The sequence below is a fragment of the Oncorhynchus kisutch genome, linkage group LG17 (assembly GCF_002021735.2).
Source record: "Oncorhynchus kisutch isolate 150728-3 linkage group LG17, Okis_V2, whole genome shotgun sequence".
NCBI classification, from domain to species: Eukaryota; Metazoa; Chordata; class Actinopteri; order Salmoniformes; family Salmonidae; genus Oncorhynchus; species Oncorhynchus kisutch.
This window is the reverse complement of record NC_034190.2, coordinates 30465061-30479227: the sequence shown is the minus strand read 5'-3', so window position 1 is coordinate 30479227 and position 14167 is coordinate 30465061. Positions and strand designations below refer to the sequence as shown.

At 44.8% G+C, this 14167-nt stretch overlaps 1 protein-coding gene across 1 annotated transcript; it reads right to left on the bottom strand.

Moving 5' to 3' along the window:
• Positions 1–4: 4 nt before the first annotated feature.
• LOC116354341 (mucin-19-like) lies at positions 5–13098 on the bottom strand. Its single transcript, XM_031793207.1, has 3 exons — positions 11783–13098; positions 54–10294; positions 5–22 (listed from the first exon to the last, which is right to left on the bottom strand). Exons 1-3 carry the CDS (start codon positions 12840–12842, stop codon positions 5–7), a joined length of 11319 nt encoding a protein of 3772 aa, XP_031649067.1. The 5' UTR covers positions 12843–13098.
• Between the last annotated feature and the right edge of the window lie 1069 nt (positions 13099–14167).

The window sequence follows — 14167 nt, the reverse complement described above, 5'->3', positions numbered from 1 at the left end:
GGAGTTAAATTGGCAGTAGGACCTGCAGTTGAGATTGACATTGTAGGAGCTACAGTTGTTGTAGTGGATGTTGTTGTGGTTGTCGATTGAGGTAAAATGATAGTAGGACCTGCAGTTGGGATTGATGTAGTAGGTGCTGCACCTGTGGTTGTGGAAGCATCTGCAGTTGTTGTTGTAGGTGATGCTACAGTTGTAATTGAAGTTGCAATTGTGGGGGGCATGAGAGCTACAGTTGTGATTTCTGTAGGAGCTTCAGTTGTGATTGTCTTAGGAGTCAAAATGGTAGTAGGACCTGCAGTTGGGATTGATGTGGTAGGTGCTGCACCTGTGGTTGTGGAAGCATCTGCAGTTGTTGTTGTAGGTGATGCTACAGTTGAAGTTGCAATTGTGGGGTGCATAGGAGCTACAGTTGTGATGTCTGTTGGAGCTTCAGTTGAGGTTGTCGTTGGAGTTAAATTGGCAGTAGGACCTGCAGCTGAGATTGACATTGTAGGAGCAACAGTTGTTGTAGTGGATGTTGTTGTGGTTGTTGAAGGAGGTAAAATGGTAGTAGGACCTACAGTTGTGAATAAAGTAGTTGGTGCTGAAGTTGTAGAGGTCGTAGGAGCAAGAGTTGTTGTTGTAGGAGCTGCAGTTGGGCTTGGAATTGAAGGAGCTAAAGTTGAGGAATTAGCTGCAGTTGTCGTTGGGACTGTTGTTCCTAAAGTCATTGGTGCTACAGTTGTTGTAGAAGGAGCTTCTGTTGTGGTTGCAGTAGGGGATGCAGTAGTAAATGTAGAAGCAGCTGCAGTTGTTGTTGTAGGAGCTTCTGCAGTTGTAGTGATCGTGGGAGCTACAGTTGTTGAAGAAGAAGCTGCAATTGTGGGGTTCAAAGGAGCAACAGTAGTGACGTCTGAAGGAGCCTCAGTTGTGCTTGTCGTTGGAGTTAAAATGTTAGTAGGACCTGCAGTTGTGATTGACGTAGTATGTGCTGCTGTTGTGTTTATGGAAGCATCTACAGTTGTTGTTATAGGAGCTGCTGCAGTTGTGGTCGTGGGAGCAACAGTTGTTGAAGTAGAAGCTGCAATTGTGGGGGTCATAAGAGCTACAGTTGTGATTTCTGTAGGAGCTTCAGTTGTGATTGTCTTAGGAGTCAAAATGGTGGTAGGACCTGCAGTTGGGATTGATGTAGTAGGTGCTGCACTTGTGGTTGTGGAAGCATCTGTAGTTGTTGTTGTAGGTGATTCAACAGTTGTAGTTGAAGTTGCAATTGTGGGGGGCAGAGGAGCTACAGTTGTGATGTCTGTAAGAGCTTCAGTTGTTGTTGTCGTTGGAGTTAAATTGGCAGTAGGACCTGCAGTTGAGATTGACATTGTAGGAGCTACAGTTGTTGTAGTGTATGTTGTTGTGGTTGTCGATTGAGGTAAAATGATAGTAGGACCTGCAGTTGGGATTGATGTAGTAGGTGCTGCACCTGTGGTTGTGGAAGCATCTGCAGTTGTTGTTGTAGGTGATGCTACAGTTGTAATTGAAGTTGCAATTGTGGGGGGCATGAGAGCTACAGTTGTGATTTCTGTAGGAGCTTCAGTTGTGATTGTCTTAGGAGTCAAAATGGTAGTAGGACCTGCAGTTGGGATTGATGTAGTAGGTGCTGCACCTGTGGTTGTGGAAGCATCTGCAGTTGTTGTTGTAGGTGATGCTACAGTTGAAGTTGCAATTGTGGGGGGCATAGGAGCTACAGTTATGATGTCTGTAGGAGCTTCAGTTGTGGTTGTCGTTGGAGTTAAATTGGTAGTAGGACCTGCAGTTGAGATTGACATTGTAGGAGCTACAGTTGTTGTAGTGGATGTTGTTGTGGTTGTCGATTGAGGTAAAATGATAGTAGGACCTGCAGTTGTGATTGATGTAGTAGGTGCTGCACCTGTGGTTGTGGAAGCATCTGCAGTTGTTGTTGTAGGTGATGCTACAGTTGAAGTTGCAATTGTGGGGGGCATAAGAGCTACAGTTGTGATTTCTGTAGGAGCTTCAGTTGTGATTGTCTTAGGAGTCAAAATGGTAGTAGGACCTGCAGTTGTGATATATGTGGTAGGTGCTGCACCTGTGGTTGTAGAAGCATCTGCAGTTGCTGTTGTAGGTGATGCTACATTTGAAGTTGCAATTGTGGGGGGCAGAGGAGCTACAGTTGTGATGTCTGTAAGAGCTTCAGTTGTTGTTGTCGTTGGAGTTAAATTGGCAGTAGGACCTGCAGTTGAGATTGACATTGTAGGAGCTACAGTTGTTGTAGTGGATGTTGTTGTGGTTGTCGATTGAGGTAAAATGATAGTAGGACCTTCAGTTGGGATTGATGTAGTAGGTGCTGCACCTGTGGTTGTGGAAGCATCTGCAGTTGTTGTTGTAGGTGATGCTACAGTTGTAATTGAAGTTGCAATTGTGGGGGGCATGAGAGCTACAGTTGTGATTTCTGTAGGAGCTTCAGTTGTGATTGTCTTAGGAGTCAAAATGGTAGTAGGACCTGCAGTTGGGATTGATGTAGTAGGTGCTGCACCTGTGGTTGTGGAAGCATCTGCAGTTGTTGTTGTAGGTGATGCTACAGTTGAAGTTGCAATTGTGGGGGGCATAAGAGCTACAGTTGTGATTTCTGTAGGAGCTTCAGTTGTGATTGTCTTAGGAGTCAAAATGGTAGTAGGACCTGCAGTTGTGATATATGTGGTAGGTGCTGCACCTGTGGTTGTAGAAGCATCTGCAGTTGCTGTTGTAGGTGATGCTACATTTGAAGTTGCAATTGTGGGGGGCAGAGGAGCTACAGTTGTGATGTCTGTAAGAGCTTCAGTTGTTGTTGTCGTTGGAGTTAAATTGGCAGTAGGACCTGCAGTTGAGATTGACATTGTAGGAGCTACAGTTGTTGTAGTGGATGTTGTTGTGGTTGTCGATTGAGGTAAAATGATAGTAGGACCTTCAGTTGGGATTGATGTAGTAGGTGCTGCACCTGTGGTTGTGGAAGCATCTGCAGTTGTTGTTGTAGGTGATGCTACAGTTGTAATTGAAGTTGCAATTGTGGGGGGCATGAGAGCTACAGTTGTGATTTCTGTAGGAGCTTCAGTTGTGATTGTCTTAGGAGTCAAAATGGTAGTAGGACCTGCAGTTGGGATTGATGTAGTAGGTGCTGCACCTGTGGTTGTGGAAGCATCTGCAGTTGTTGTTGTAGGTGATGCTACAGTTGAAGTTGCAATTGTGGGGGGCATAGGAGCTACAGTTGTGATGTCTGTAAGAGTTTCAGTTGTGATTGTCTTAGGAGTCAAAATGGTAGTAGGACCTGCAGTTGTGATTGATGTAGTAGGTGCTACACCTGTGGTTGTAGAAACATCTGCAGTTGTTGTTGTAGGTGATGCTACATTTGAAGTTGCAATTGTGGGGGGCAGAGCAGCTACAGTTGTGATGTCTGTAAGAGCTTCAGTTGTTGTTGTCGTTGGAGTTAAATTGGCAGTAGGACCTGCAGTTGAGATTGACATTGTAGGAGCTACAGTTGTTGCAGTGGATGTTGTTGTGGTTGTCGATTGAGGTAAAATGATAGTAGGACCTGCAGTTGGGATTGATGTAGTAGGTGCTGCACCTGAGGTTGTGGAAGCATCTGCAGTTGTTGTTGTAGGTGATGCTACAGTTGTAATTGAAGTTGCAATTGTGGGGGGCATGAGAGCTACAGTTGTGATTTCTGTAGGAGCTTCAGTTGTGATTGTCTTAGGAGTCAAAATGGTAGTAGGACCTGCAGTTGGGATTGATGTAGTAGGTGCTGCACCTGTGGTTGTGGAAGCATCTGCAGTTGTTGTTGTAGGTGATGCTACAGTTGAAGTTGCAATTGTGGGGGGCATAGGAGCTACAGTTGTGATGTCTGTAAGAGTTTCAGTTGTGATTGTCTTAGGAGTCAAAATGGTAGTAGGACCTGCAGTTGTGATTGATGTAGTAGGTGCTACACCTGTGGTTGTAGAAACATCTGCAGTTGTTGTTGTAGGTGATGCTACATTTGAAGTTGCAATTGTGGGGGGCAGAGGAGCTACAGTTGTGATGTCTGTAAGAGCTTCAGTTGTTGTTGTCGTTGGAGTTAAATTGGCAGTAGGACCTGCAGTTGAGATTGACGTTGTAGGAGCTACAGTTGTTGCAGTGGATGTTGTTGTGGTTGTCGATTGAGGTAAAATGATAGTAGGACCTGCAGTTGGGATTGATGTAGTAGGTGCTGCACCTGTGGTTGTGTAAGCATCTGTAGTTGTTGTTGCAGGTGATGCTACAGTTGTAATTGAAGTTGCAATTGTGGGGGGCATAGGAGCTACAGTTATGATGTCTGTAGGAGCTTCAGTTGTGGTTGTCGTTGGAGTTAAATTGGTAGTAGGACCTGCAGTTGAGATTGACATTGTAGGAGCTACAGTTGTTGTAGTGGATGTTGTTGTGGTTGTCGATTGAGGTAAAATTATAGTAGGACCTGCAGTTGTGATTGATGTAGTAGGTGCTGCACCTGTGGTTGTGGAAGCATCTGCAGTCGTTGTTGTAGGTGATGCTACAGTTGAAGTTGCAATTGTGGGGGGCATAAGAGCTACAGTTGTGATTTCTGTAGGAGCTTCAGTTGTGATTGTCTTAGGAGTCAAAATGATAGTAGGACCTGCAGTTGTGATTGATGTGGTAGGTGCTGCACCTGTGGTTGTAGAAGCATCTGCAGTTGTTGTTGTTGTAGGTGATGCTACATTTGAAGTTGCAATTGTGGGGGGCAGAGGAGCTACAGTTGTGATGTCTGTAAGAGCTTCAGTTGTTGTTGTCGTTGGAGTTAAATTGGCAGTAGGACCTGCAGTTGAGATTGACATTGTAGGAGCTACAGTTGTTGTAGTGGATGTTGTTGTGGTTGTCGATTGAGGTAAAATGATAGTAGGACCTGCAGTTGGGATTGATGTAGTAGGTGCTGCACCTGTGGTTGTGGAAGCATCTGCAGTTGTTGTTGTAGGTGATGCTACAGTTGTAATTGAAGTTGCAATTGTGGGGGGCATGAGAGCTACAGTTGTGATTTCTGTAGGAGCTTCAGTTGTGATTGTCTTAGGAGTCAAAATGGTAGTAGGACCTGCAGTTGGGATTGATGTAGTAGGTGCTGCACCTGTGGTTGTGGAAGCATCTGCAGTTGTTGTTGTAGGTGATGCTACAGTTGAAGTTGCAATTGTGGGAGGCATAGGAGCTACAGTTGTGATGTCTGTAAGAGTTTCAGTTGTGATTGTATTAGGAGTCAAAATGGTAGTAGGACCTGCAGTTGTGATTGATGTAGTAGGTGCTACACCTGTGGTTGTAGAAACATCTGCAGTTGTTGTTGTAGGTGATGCTACATTTGAAGTTGCAATTGTGGGGGGCAGAGGAGCTACAGTTGTGATGTCTGTAAGAGCTTCAGTTGTTGTTGTCGTTGGAGTTAAATTGGCAGTAGGACCTGCAGTTGAGATTGACATTGTAGGAGCTACAGTTGTTGCAGTGGATGTTGTTGTGGTTGTCGATTGAGGTAAAATGATAGTAGGACCTGCAGTTGGGATTGATGTAGTAGGTGCTGCACTTGTGGTTGTGGAAGCATCTGTAGTTGTTGTTGCAGGTGATGCTACAGTTGTAATTGAAGTTGCAATTGTGGGGGGCATGAGAGCTACAGTTGTGATTTCTGTAGGAGCTTCAGTTGTGATTGTCTTAGGAGTCAAAATGGTAGTAGGACCTGCAGTTGGGATTGATGTAGTAGGTGCTGCACCTGTGGTTGTGGAATCATCTGCAGTTGTTGTTGTAGGTGATGCTACAGTTGAAGTTGCAATTGTGGGAGGCATAGGAGCTACAGTTGTGATGTCTGTAAGAGTTTCAGTTGTGATTGTATTAGGAGTCAAAATGGTAGTAGGACCTGCAGTTGTGATTGATGTAGTAGGTGCTACACCTGTGGTTGTAGAAACATCTGCAGTTGTTGTTGTAGGTGATGCTACATTTGAAGTTGCAATTGTGGGGGGCAGAGGAGCTACAGTTGTGATGTCTGTAAGAGCTTCAGTTGTTGTTGTCGTTGGAGTTAAATTGGCAGTAGGACCTGCAGTTGAGATTGACATTGTAGGAGCTACAGTTGTTGCAGTGGATGTTGTTGTGGTTGTCGATTGAGGTAAAATGATAGTAGGACCTGCAGTTGGGATTGATGTAGTAGGTGCTGCACTTGTGGTTGTGGAAGCATCTGTAGTTGTTGTTGCAGGTGATGCTACAGTTGTAATTGAAGTTGCAATTGTGGGGGGCATAAGAGCTACAGTTGTGATTTCTGTAGGAGCTTCAGTTGTGATTGTCTTAGGAGTCAAAATGGTAGTAGGACCTGCAGTTGTGATTGATGTGGTAGGTGCTGCACCTGTGGTTGTGGAAGCATCTGCAGTTGTTGTTGTAGGTGATGCTACAGTTGAAGTTGCAATTGTGGGGTGCATAGGAGCTACAGTTGTGATGTCTGTTGGAGCATCAGTTGAGGTTGTCGTTGGAGTTAAATTGGCAGTAGGACCTGCAGCTGAGATTGACATTGTAGGAGCAACAGTTGTTGTAGTGGATGTTGTTGTGGTTGTTGAAGGAGGTAAAATGGTAGTAGGACCTACAGTTGTGAATAAAGTAGTTGGTGCTGAAGTTGTAGAGGTCGTAGGAGCAAGAGTTGTTGTTGTAGGAGCTGCAGTTGGGCTTGGAATTGAAGGAGCTAAAGTTGAGGAATTAGCTGCAGTTGTCGTTGGGACTGTTGTTCCTAAAGTCATTGGTGCTACAGTTGTTGTAGAAGGAGCTTCTGTTGTGGTTGCAGTAGGGGATGCAGTAGTAAATGTAGAAGCAGCTGCAGTTGTTGTTGTAGGAGCTTCTGCAGTTGTAGTGATCGTGGGAGCTACAGTTGTTGAAGAAGAAGCTGCAATTGTGGGGTTCAAAGGAGCAACAGTAGTGACGTCTGAAGGAGCCTCAGTTGTGCTTGTCGTTGGAGTTAAAATGTTAGTAGGACCTGCAGTTGTGATTGACGTAGTAGGTGCTGCTGTTGTGTTTATGGAAGCATCTACAGTTGTTGTTATAGGAGCTGCTGCAGTTGTGGTCGTGGGAGCAACAGTTGTTGAAGTAGAAGCTGCAATTGTGGGGGGCATAAGAGCTACAGTTGTGATTTCTGTAGGAGCTTCAGTTGTGATTGTCTTAGGAGTCAAAATGGTAGTAGGACCTGCAGTTGTGATTGATGTGGTAGGTGCTGCACCTGTGGTTGTGGAAGCATCTGCAGTTGTTGTTGTAGGTGATGCTACATTTGAAGTTGCAATTGTGGGGGGCAGAGGAGCTACAGTTGTGATGTCTGTAAGAGCTTCAGTTGTTGTTGTCGTTGGAGTTAAATTGGCAGTAGGACCTGCAGTTGAGATTGACATTGTAGGAGCTACAGTTGTTGCAGTGGATGTTGTTGTGGTTGTCGATTGAGGTAAAATGATAGTAGGACCTGCAGTTGGGATTGATGTAGTAGGTGCTGCACCTGAGGTTGTGGAAGCATCTGCAGTTGTTGTTGTAGGTGATGCTACAGTTGTAATTGAAGTTGCAATTGTGGGGGGCATGAGAGCTACAGTTGTGATTTCTGTAGGAGCTTCAGTTGTGATTGTCTTAGGAGTCAAAATGGTAGTAGGACCTGCAGTTGGGATTGATGTAGTAGGTGCTACACCTGTGGTTGTAGAAACATCTGCAGTTGTTGTTGTAGGTGATGCTACATTTGAAGTTGCAATTGTGGGGGGCAGAGGAGCTACAGTTGTGATGTCTGTAAGAGCTTCAGTTGTTGTTGTCGTTGGAGTTAAATTGGCAGTAGGACCTGCAGTTGAGATTGACGTTGTAGGAGCTACAGTTGTTGCAGTGGATGTTGTTGTGGTTGTCGATTGAGGTAAAATTATAGTAGGACCTGCAGTTGGGATTGATGTAGTAGGTGCTGCACTTGTGGTTGTGGAAGCATCTGTAGTTGTTGTTGCAGGTGATGCTACAGTTGTAATTGAAGTTGCAATTGTGGGGGGCATAGGAGCTACAGTTATGATGTCTGTAGGAGCTTCAGTTGTGGTTGTCGTTGGAGTTAAATTGGTAGTAGGACCTGCAGTTGAGATTGACATTGTAGGAGCTACAGTTGTTGTAGTGGATGTTGTTGTGGTTGTCGATTGAGGTAAAATTATAGTAGGACCTGCAGTTGTGATTGATGTAGTAGGTGCTGCACCTGTGGTTGTGGAAGCATCTGCAGTCGTTGTTGTAGGTGATGCTACAGTTGAAGTTGCAATTGTGGGGGGCATAAGAGCTACAGTTGTGATTTCTGTAGGAGCGTCAGTTGTGATTGTCTTAGGAGTCAAAATGATAGTAGGACCTGCAGTTGTGATTGATGTGGTAGGTGCTGCACCTGTGGTTGTGGAAGCATCTGCAGTTGTTGTTGTAGGTGATGCTACAGTTGAAGTTGCAATTGTGGGAGGCATAGGAGCTACAGTTGTGATGTCTGTAAGAGTTTCAGTTGTGATTGTATTATTAGTCAAAATGGTAGTAGGACCTGCAGTTGTGATTGATGTGGTAGGTGCTGCACCTGTGGTTGTAGAAACATCTGCAGTTGTTGTTGTAGGTGATGCTACATTTGAAGTTGCAAGTGTGGGGGGCAGAGGAGCTACAGTTGTGATGTCTGTAAGAGCTTCAGTTGTTGTTGTCGTTGGAGTTAAATTGGCAGTAGGACCTGCAGTTGAGATTGACATTGTAGGAGCTACAGTTGTTGCAGTGGATGTTGTTGTGGTTGTCGATTGAGGTAAAATGATAGTAGGACCTGCAGTTGGGATTGATGTAGTAGGTGCTGCACTTGTGGTTGTGGAAGCATCTGTAGTTGTTGTTGCAGGTGATGCTACAGTTGTAATTGAAGTTGCAATTGTGGGGGGCATAAGAGCTACAGTTGTGATTTCTGTAGGAGCTTCAGTTGTGATTGTCTTAGGAGTCAAAATGGTAGTAGGACCAGCAGTTGTGATTGATGTGGTAGGTGCTGCACCTGTGGTTGTAGAAACATCTGCAGTTGTTGTTGTAGGTGATGCTACATTTGAAGTTGCAATTGTGGGGGGCAGAGGAGCTACAGTTGGGATGTCTGTAAGAGCTTCAGTTGTTGTTGTCGTTGGAGTTAAATTGGCAGTAGGACCTGCAGTTGAGATTGACATTGTAGGAGCTACAGTTGTTGCAGTGGATGTTGTTGTGGTTGTCGATTGAGGTAAAATGATAGTAGGACCTGCAGTTGGGATTGATGTAGTAGGTGCTGCACCTGTGGTTGTGGAAGCATCTGCAGTCGTTGTTGTAGGTGATGCTACAGTTGAAGTTGCAATTGTGGGGGGCATAAGAGCTACAGTTGTGATTTCTGTAGGAGCTTCAGTTGTGATTGTCTTAGGAGTCAAAATGGTAGTAGGACCTGCAGTTGTGATTGATGTGGTAGGTGCTGCACCTGTGGTTGTGGAAGCATCTGCAGTTGTTGTTGTAGGTGATGCTACAGTTGAAGTTGCAATTGTGGGAGGCATAGGAGCTACAGTTGTGATGTCTGTAAGAGTTTCAGTTGTGATTGTATTAGGAGTCAAAATGGTAGTAGGACCTGCAGTTGTGATTGATGTAGTAGGTGCTGCACCTGTGGTTGTAGAAGCATCTGCAGTTGTTGTTGTAGGTGATGCTACATTTGAAGTTGCAATTGTGGGGGGCAGAGGAGCTACAGTTGTGATGTCTGTAAGAGCTTCAGTTGTTGTTGTCGTTGGAGTTAAATTGGCAGTAGGACCTGCAGTTGAGATTGACATTGTAGGAGCTACGGTTGTTGCAGTGGATGTTGTTGTGGTTGTCGATTGAGGTAAAATGATAGTAGGACCTGCAGTTGGGATTGATGTAGTAGGTGCTGCACTTGTGGTTGTGGAAGCATCTGTAGTTGTTGTTGCAGGTGATGCTACAGTTGTAATTGAAGTTGCAATTGTGGGGGGCATAAGAGCTACAGTTGTGATTTCTGTAGGAGCTTCAGTTGTGATTGTCTTAGGAGTCAAAATGGTAGTAGGACCAGCAGTTGTGATTGATGTGGTAGGTGCTGCACCTGTGGTTGTAGAAGCATCTGCAGTTGTTGTTGTAGGTGATGCTACATTTGAAGTTGCAATTGTGGGGGGCAGAGGAGCTACAGTTGTGATGTCTGTAAGAGCTTCAGTTGTTGTTGTCGTTGGAATTAAATTGGCAGTAGGACCTGCTGTTGAGATTGACATTGTAGGAGCTACGGTTGTTGCAGTGGATGTTGTTGTGGTTGTCGATTGAGGTAAAATGATAGTAGGACCTGCAGTTGGGATTGATGTAGTAGGTGCTGCACTTGTGGTTGTGGAAGCATCTGTAGTTGTTGTTGCAGGTGATGCTACAGTTGTAATTGAAGTTGCAATTGTGGGGGGCATAAGAGCTACAGTTGTGATTTCTGTAGGAGCTTCAGTTGTGATTGTCTTAGGAGTCAAAATGGTAGTAGGACCAGCAGTTGTGATTGATGTGGTAGGTGCTGCACCTGTGGTTGTAGAAGCATCTGCAGTTGTTGTTGTAGGTGATGCTACATTTGAAGTTGCAATTGTGGGGGGCAGAGGAGCTACAGTTGTGATGTCTGTAAGAGCTTCAGTTGTTGTTGTCGTTGGAGTTAAATTGGCAGTAGGACCTGCAGTTGAGATTGACATTGTAGGAGCTACAGTTGTTGTAGTGGATGTTGTTGTGGTTGTCGATTGAGGTAAAATGGTAGTAGGACCTACAGTTGTGAATAAAGTAGTTGGTGCTGAAGTTGTAGAGGTCGTAGGAGCAAGAGTTGTTGTTGTAGGAGCTGCAGTTGGGATTGGAATTGAAGGAGCTAAAGTTGAGGAATTAGCTGCAGTTGTTGTTGGGACTGTTGTTCCTAAAGTCATTGGTGCTACAGTTGTTGTAGAAGGAGCTTCTGTTGTGGTTGCAGTAGGGGATGCAGTAGTAAATGTAGAAGCAGCTGCAGTTGTTGTTGTAGGAGCTTCTGCAGTTGTAGTGATCGTGGGAGCTACAGTTGTTGAAGAAGAAGCTGCAATTGTGGGGTTCAAAGGAGCAACAGTAGTGACGTCTGAAGGAGCCTCAGTTGTGCTTCTCGTTGGAGTTAAAATGTTAGTAGGACCTGCAGTTGTGATTGACGTAGTAGGTGCTGCTGTTGTGTTTATGGAAGCATCTACAGTTGTTGTTATAGGAGCTGCTGCAGTTGTGGTCGTGGGAGCAACAGTTGTTGAAGTAGAAGCTGCAAATGTGGGTTTCATAAGAGCTACAGTTGTGATTTCTGTAGGAGCTTCAGTTGTGATTGTCTTAGGAGTCAAAATGGTGGTAGGACCTGCAGTTGGGATTGATGTAGTAGGTGCTGCACTTGTGGTTGTGGAAGCATCTGTAGTTGTTGTTGTAGGTGATTCAACAGTTGTAGTTGAAGTTGCAATTGTGGGGGGCATAGGAGCTACAGTTATGATGTCTGTAGGAGCTTCAGTTGTGGTTGTCGTTGGAGTTAAATTGGTAGTAGGACCTGCAGTTGAGATTGACATTGTAGGAGCTACTGTTGTTGTAGTGGATGTTGTTGTGGTTGTCGATTGAGGTAAAATTATAGTAGGACCTGCAGTTGTGATTGATGTAGTAGGTGCTGCACCTGTGGTTGTGGAAGCATCTGCAGTTGTTGTTGTAGGTGATGCTACAGTTGAAGTTGCAATTGTGGGGGGCATAAGAGCTAGAGTTGTGATTTCTGTAGGAGCTTCAGTTGTGATTGTCTTAGGAGTCAAAATGGTAGTAGGACTTGCAGTTGTGATTGATGTAGTAGGTGCTGCACCTGTGGTTGTGGAAGCATCTGCAGTTGTTGTTGTAGGTGATGCTACAGTTGAAGTTGCAATTGTGGGGTGCATAGGAGCTACAGTTGTGATGTCTGTTGGAGCTTCAGTTGAGGTTGTCGTTGGAGTTAAATTGGCAGTAGGACCTGCAGTTGAGATTGACATTGTAGGAGCTACAGTTGTTGTAGTGGATGTTGTTGTGGTTGTCGATTGAGGTAAAATTATAGTAGGACCTACAGTTGTGAATAAAGTAGTTGGTGCTGAAGTTGTAGAGGTCGTAGGAGCAAGAGTTGTTGTTGTAGGAGCTGCAGTTGGGATTGGAATTGAAGGAGCTAAAGTTGAGGAATTAGCTGCAGTTGTCGTTGGGACTGTTGTTCCTAAAGTCATTGGTGCTACAGTTGTTGTAGAAGGAGCTTCTGTTGTGGTTGCAGTAGGGGATGCAGTAGTAAATGTAGAAGCAGCTGCAGTTGTTGTTGTAGGAGCTTCTGCAGTTGTAGTGATCGTGGGAGCTACAGTTGTTGAAGAAGAAGCTGCAATTGTGGGGTTCAAAGGAGCAACAGTAGTGACGTCTGAAGGAGCCTCAGTTGTGCTTGTCGTTGGAGTTAAAATGTTAGTAGGACCTGCAGTTGTGATTGACGTAGTAGGTGCTGCTGTTGTGTTTATGGAAGCATCTACAGTTGTTGTTATAGGAGCTGCTGCAGTTGTGGTCGTGGGAGCAACAGTTGTTGAAGTAGAAGCTGCAATTGTGGGGGTCATAAGAGCTACAGTTGTGATTTCTGTAGGAGCTTCAGTTGTGATTGTCTTAGGAGTCAAAATGGTGGTAGGACCTGCAGTTGGGATTGATGTAGTAGGTGCTGCACTTGTGGTTGTGGAAGCATCTGTAGTTGTTGTTGTAGGTGATTCAACAGTTGTAGTTGAAGTTGCAATTGTGGGGGGCATAGGAGCTACAGTTATGATGTCTGTAGGAGCTTCAGTTGTGGTTGTCGTTGGAGTTAAATTGGTAGTAGGACCTGCAGTTGAGATTGACATTGTAGGAGCTACAGTTGTTGTAGTGGATGTTGTTGTGGTTGTCGATTGAGGTAAAATTATAGTAGGACCTGCAGTTGTGATTGATGTAGTAGGTGCTGCACCTGTGGTTGTGGAAGCATCTGCAGTTGTTGTGGTAGGTGATGCTACATTTGAAGTTGCAATTGTGGGGGGCAGAGGAGCTACAGTTGTGATGTCTGTAAGAGCTTCAGTTGTTGTTGTCTTTGGAGTTAAATTGGCAGTAGGACCTGCAGTTGAGATTGACATTGTAGGAGCTACAGTTGTTGTAGTGGATGTTGTTGTGGTTGTCGATTGAGGTAAAATGATAGTAGGACCTGCAGTTGGGATTGATGTAGTAGGTGCTGCTCTTGTGGTTGTGGAAGCATCTGCAGTTGTTGTTGCAGGTGATGCTACAGTTGTAATTGAAGTTGCAATTGTGGGGGGCATAGGAGCTACAGTTATGATGTCTGTAGGAGCTTCAGTTGTGGTTGTCTTAGGAGTCAAAATGGTAGTAGGACCTGCAGTTGTGATTGATGTAGTAGGTGCTACACCTGTGGTTGTAGAAACATCTGCAGTTGTTGTTGTAGGTGATGCTACAGTTGAAGTTGCAATTGTGGGGGGCATAGGAGCTACAGTTGTGATGTCTGTAAGAGTTTCAGTTGTGATTGTCTTAGGAGTCAAAATGGTAGTAGGACCTGCAGTTGAGATTGACATTGTAGGAGCTACAGTTGTTGTAGTGGATGTTGTTGTGGTTGTCGAAGGAGGTAAAATGGTAGTAGGACCTGCAGTTGTGAATAACGTAGTGGGTGCTGAAGTTGTAGAGGTTGTTGGAGCAAGAGTTGTTGTTGTAGGAGCTGCAGTTGGGATTGGCATTGAAGGAGCTAAAGTTGAGGAATTAGCTGCAGTTGTCGTTGGGACTGTTGTTCCTAAAGTCATTGGTGCTACAGTTGTTGTAGAAGGAGCTTCTGTTGTGGTTGCAGTAGGGGATGCAGTAGTAAATGTAGAAGCATCTGCAGTTGTTGTTGTAGGAGCTTCTGCAGTTGTAGTGATCATGGGAGCAACAGTTGTTGTAGTTGAAGTTGCAATTGTGGGGGGCATAAGAGCTACAGTTGTGATTTCTGTAGGAGCTTCAGTTGTGATTGTCTTAGGAGTCAAAATGGTAGTAGGACCTGCAGTTGTGATTGATGTAGTAGGTGCTGCACTTGTGGTTGTGGAAGCATCTGCAGTTGTTGTTGTAGATGATTCAACAGTTGTCGTTGAAGTTGCAATTGTGGGGGGCATAGGAGCTACAGTTGTGATGTCTGTAGGAGCTTCAGTTGTGGTTGTCG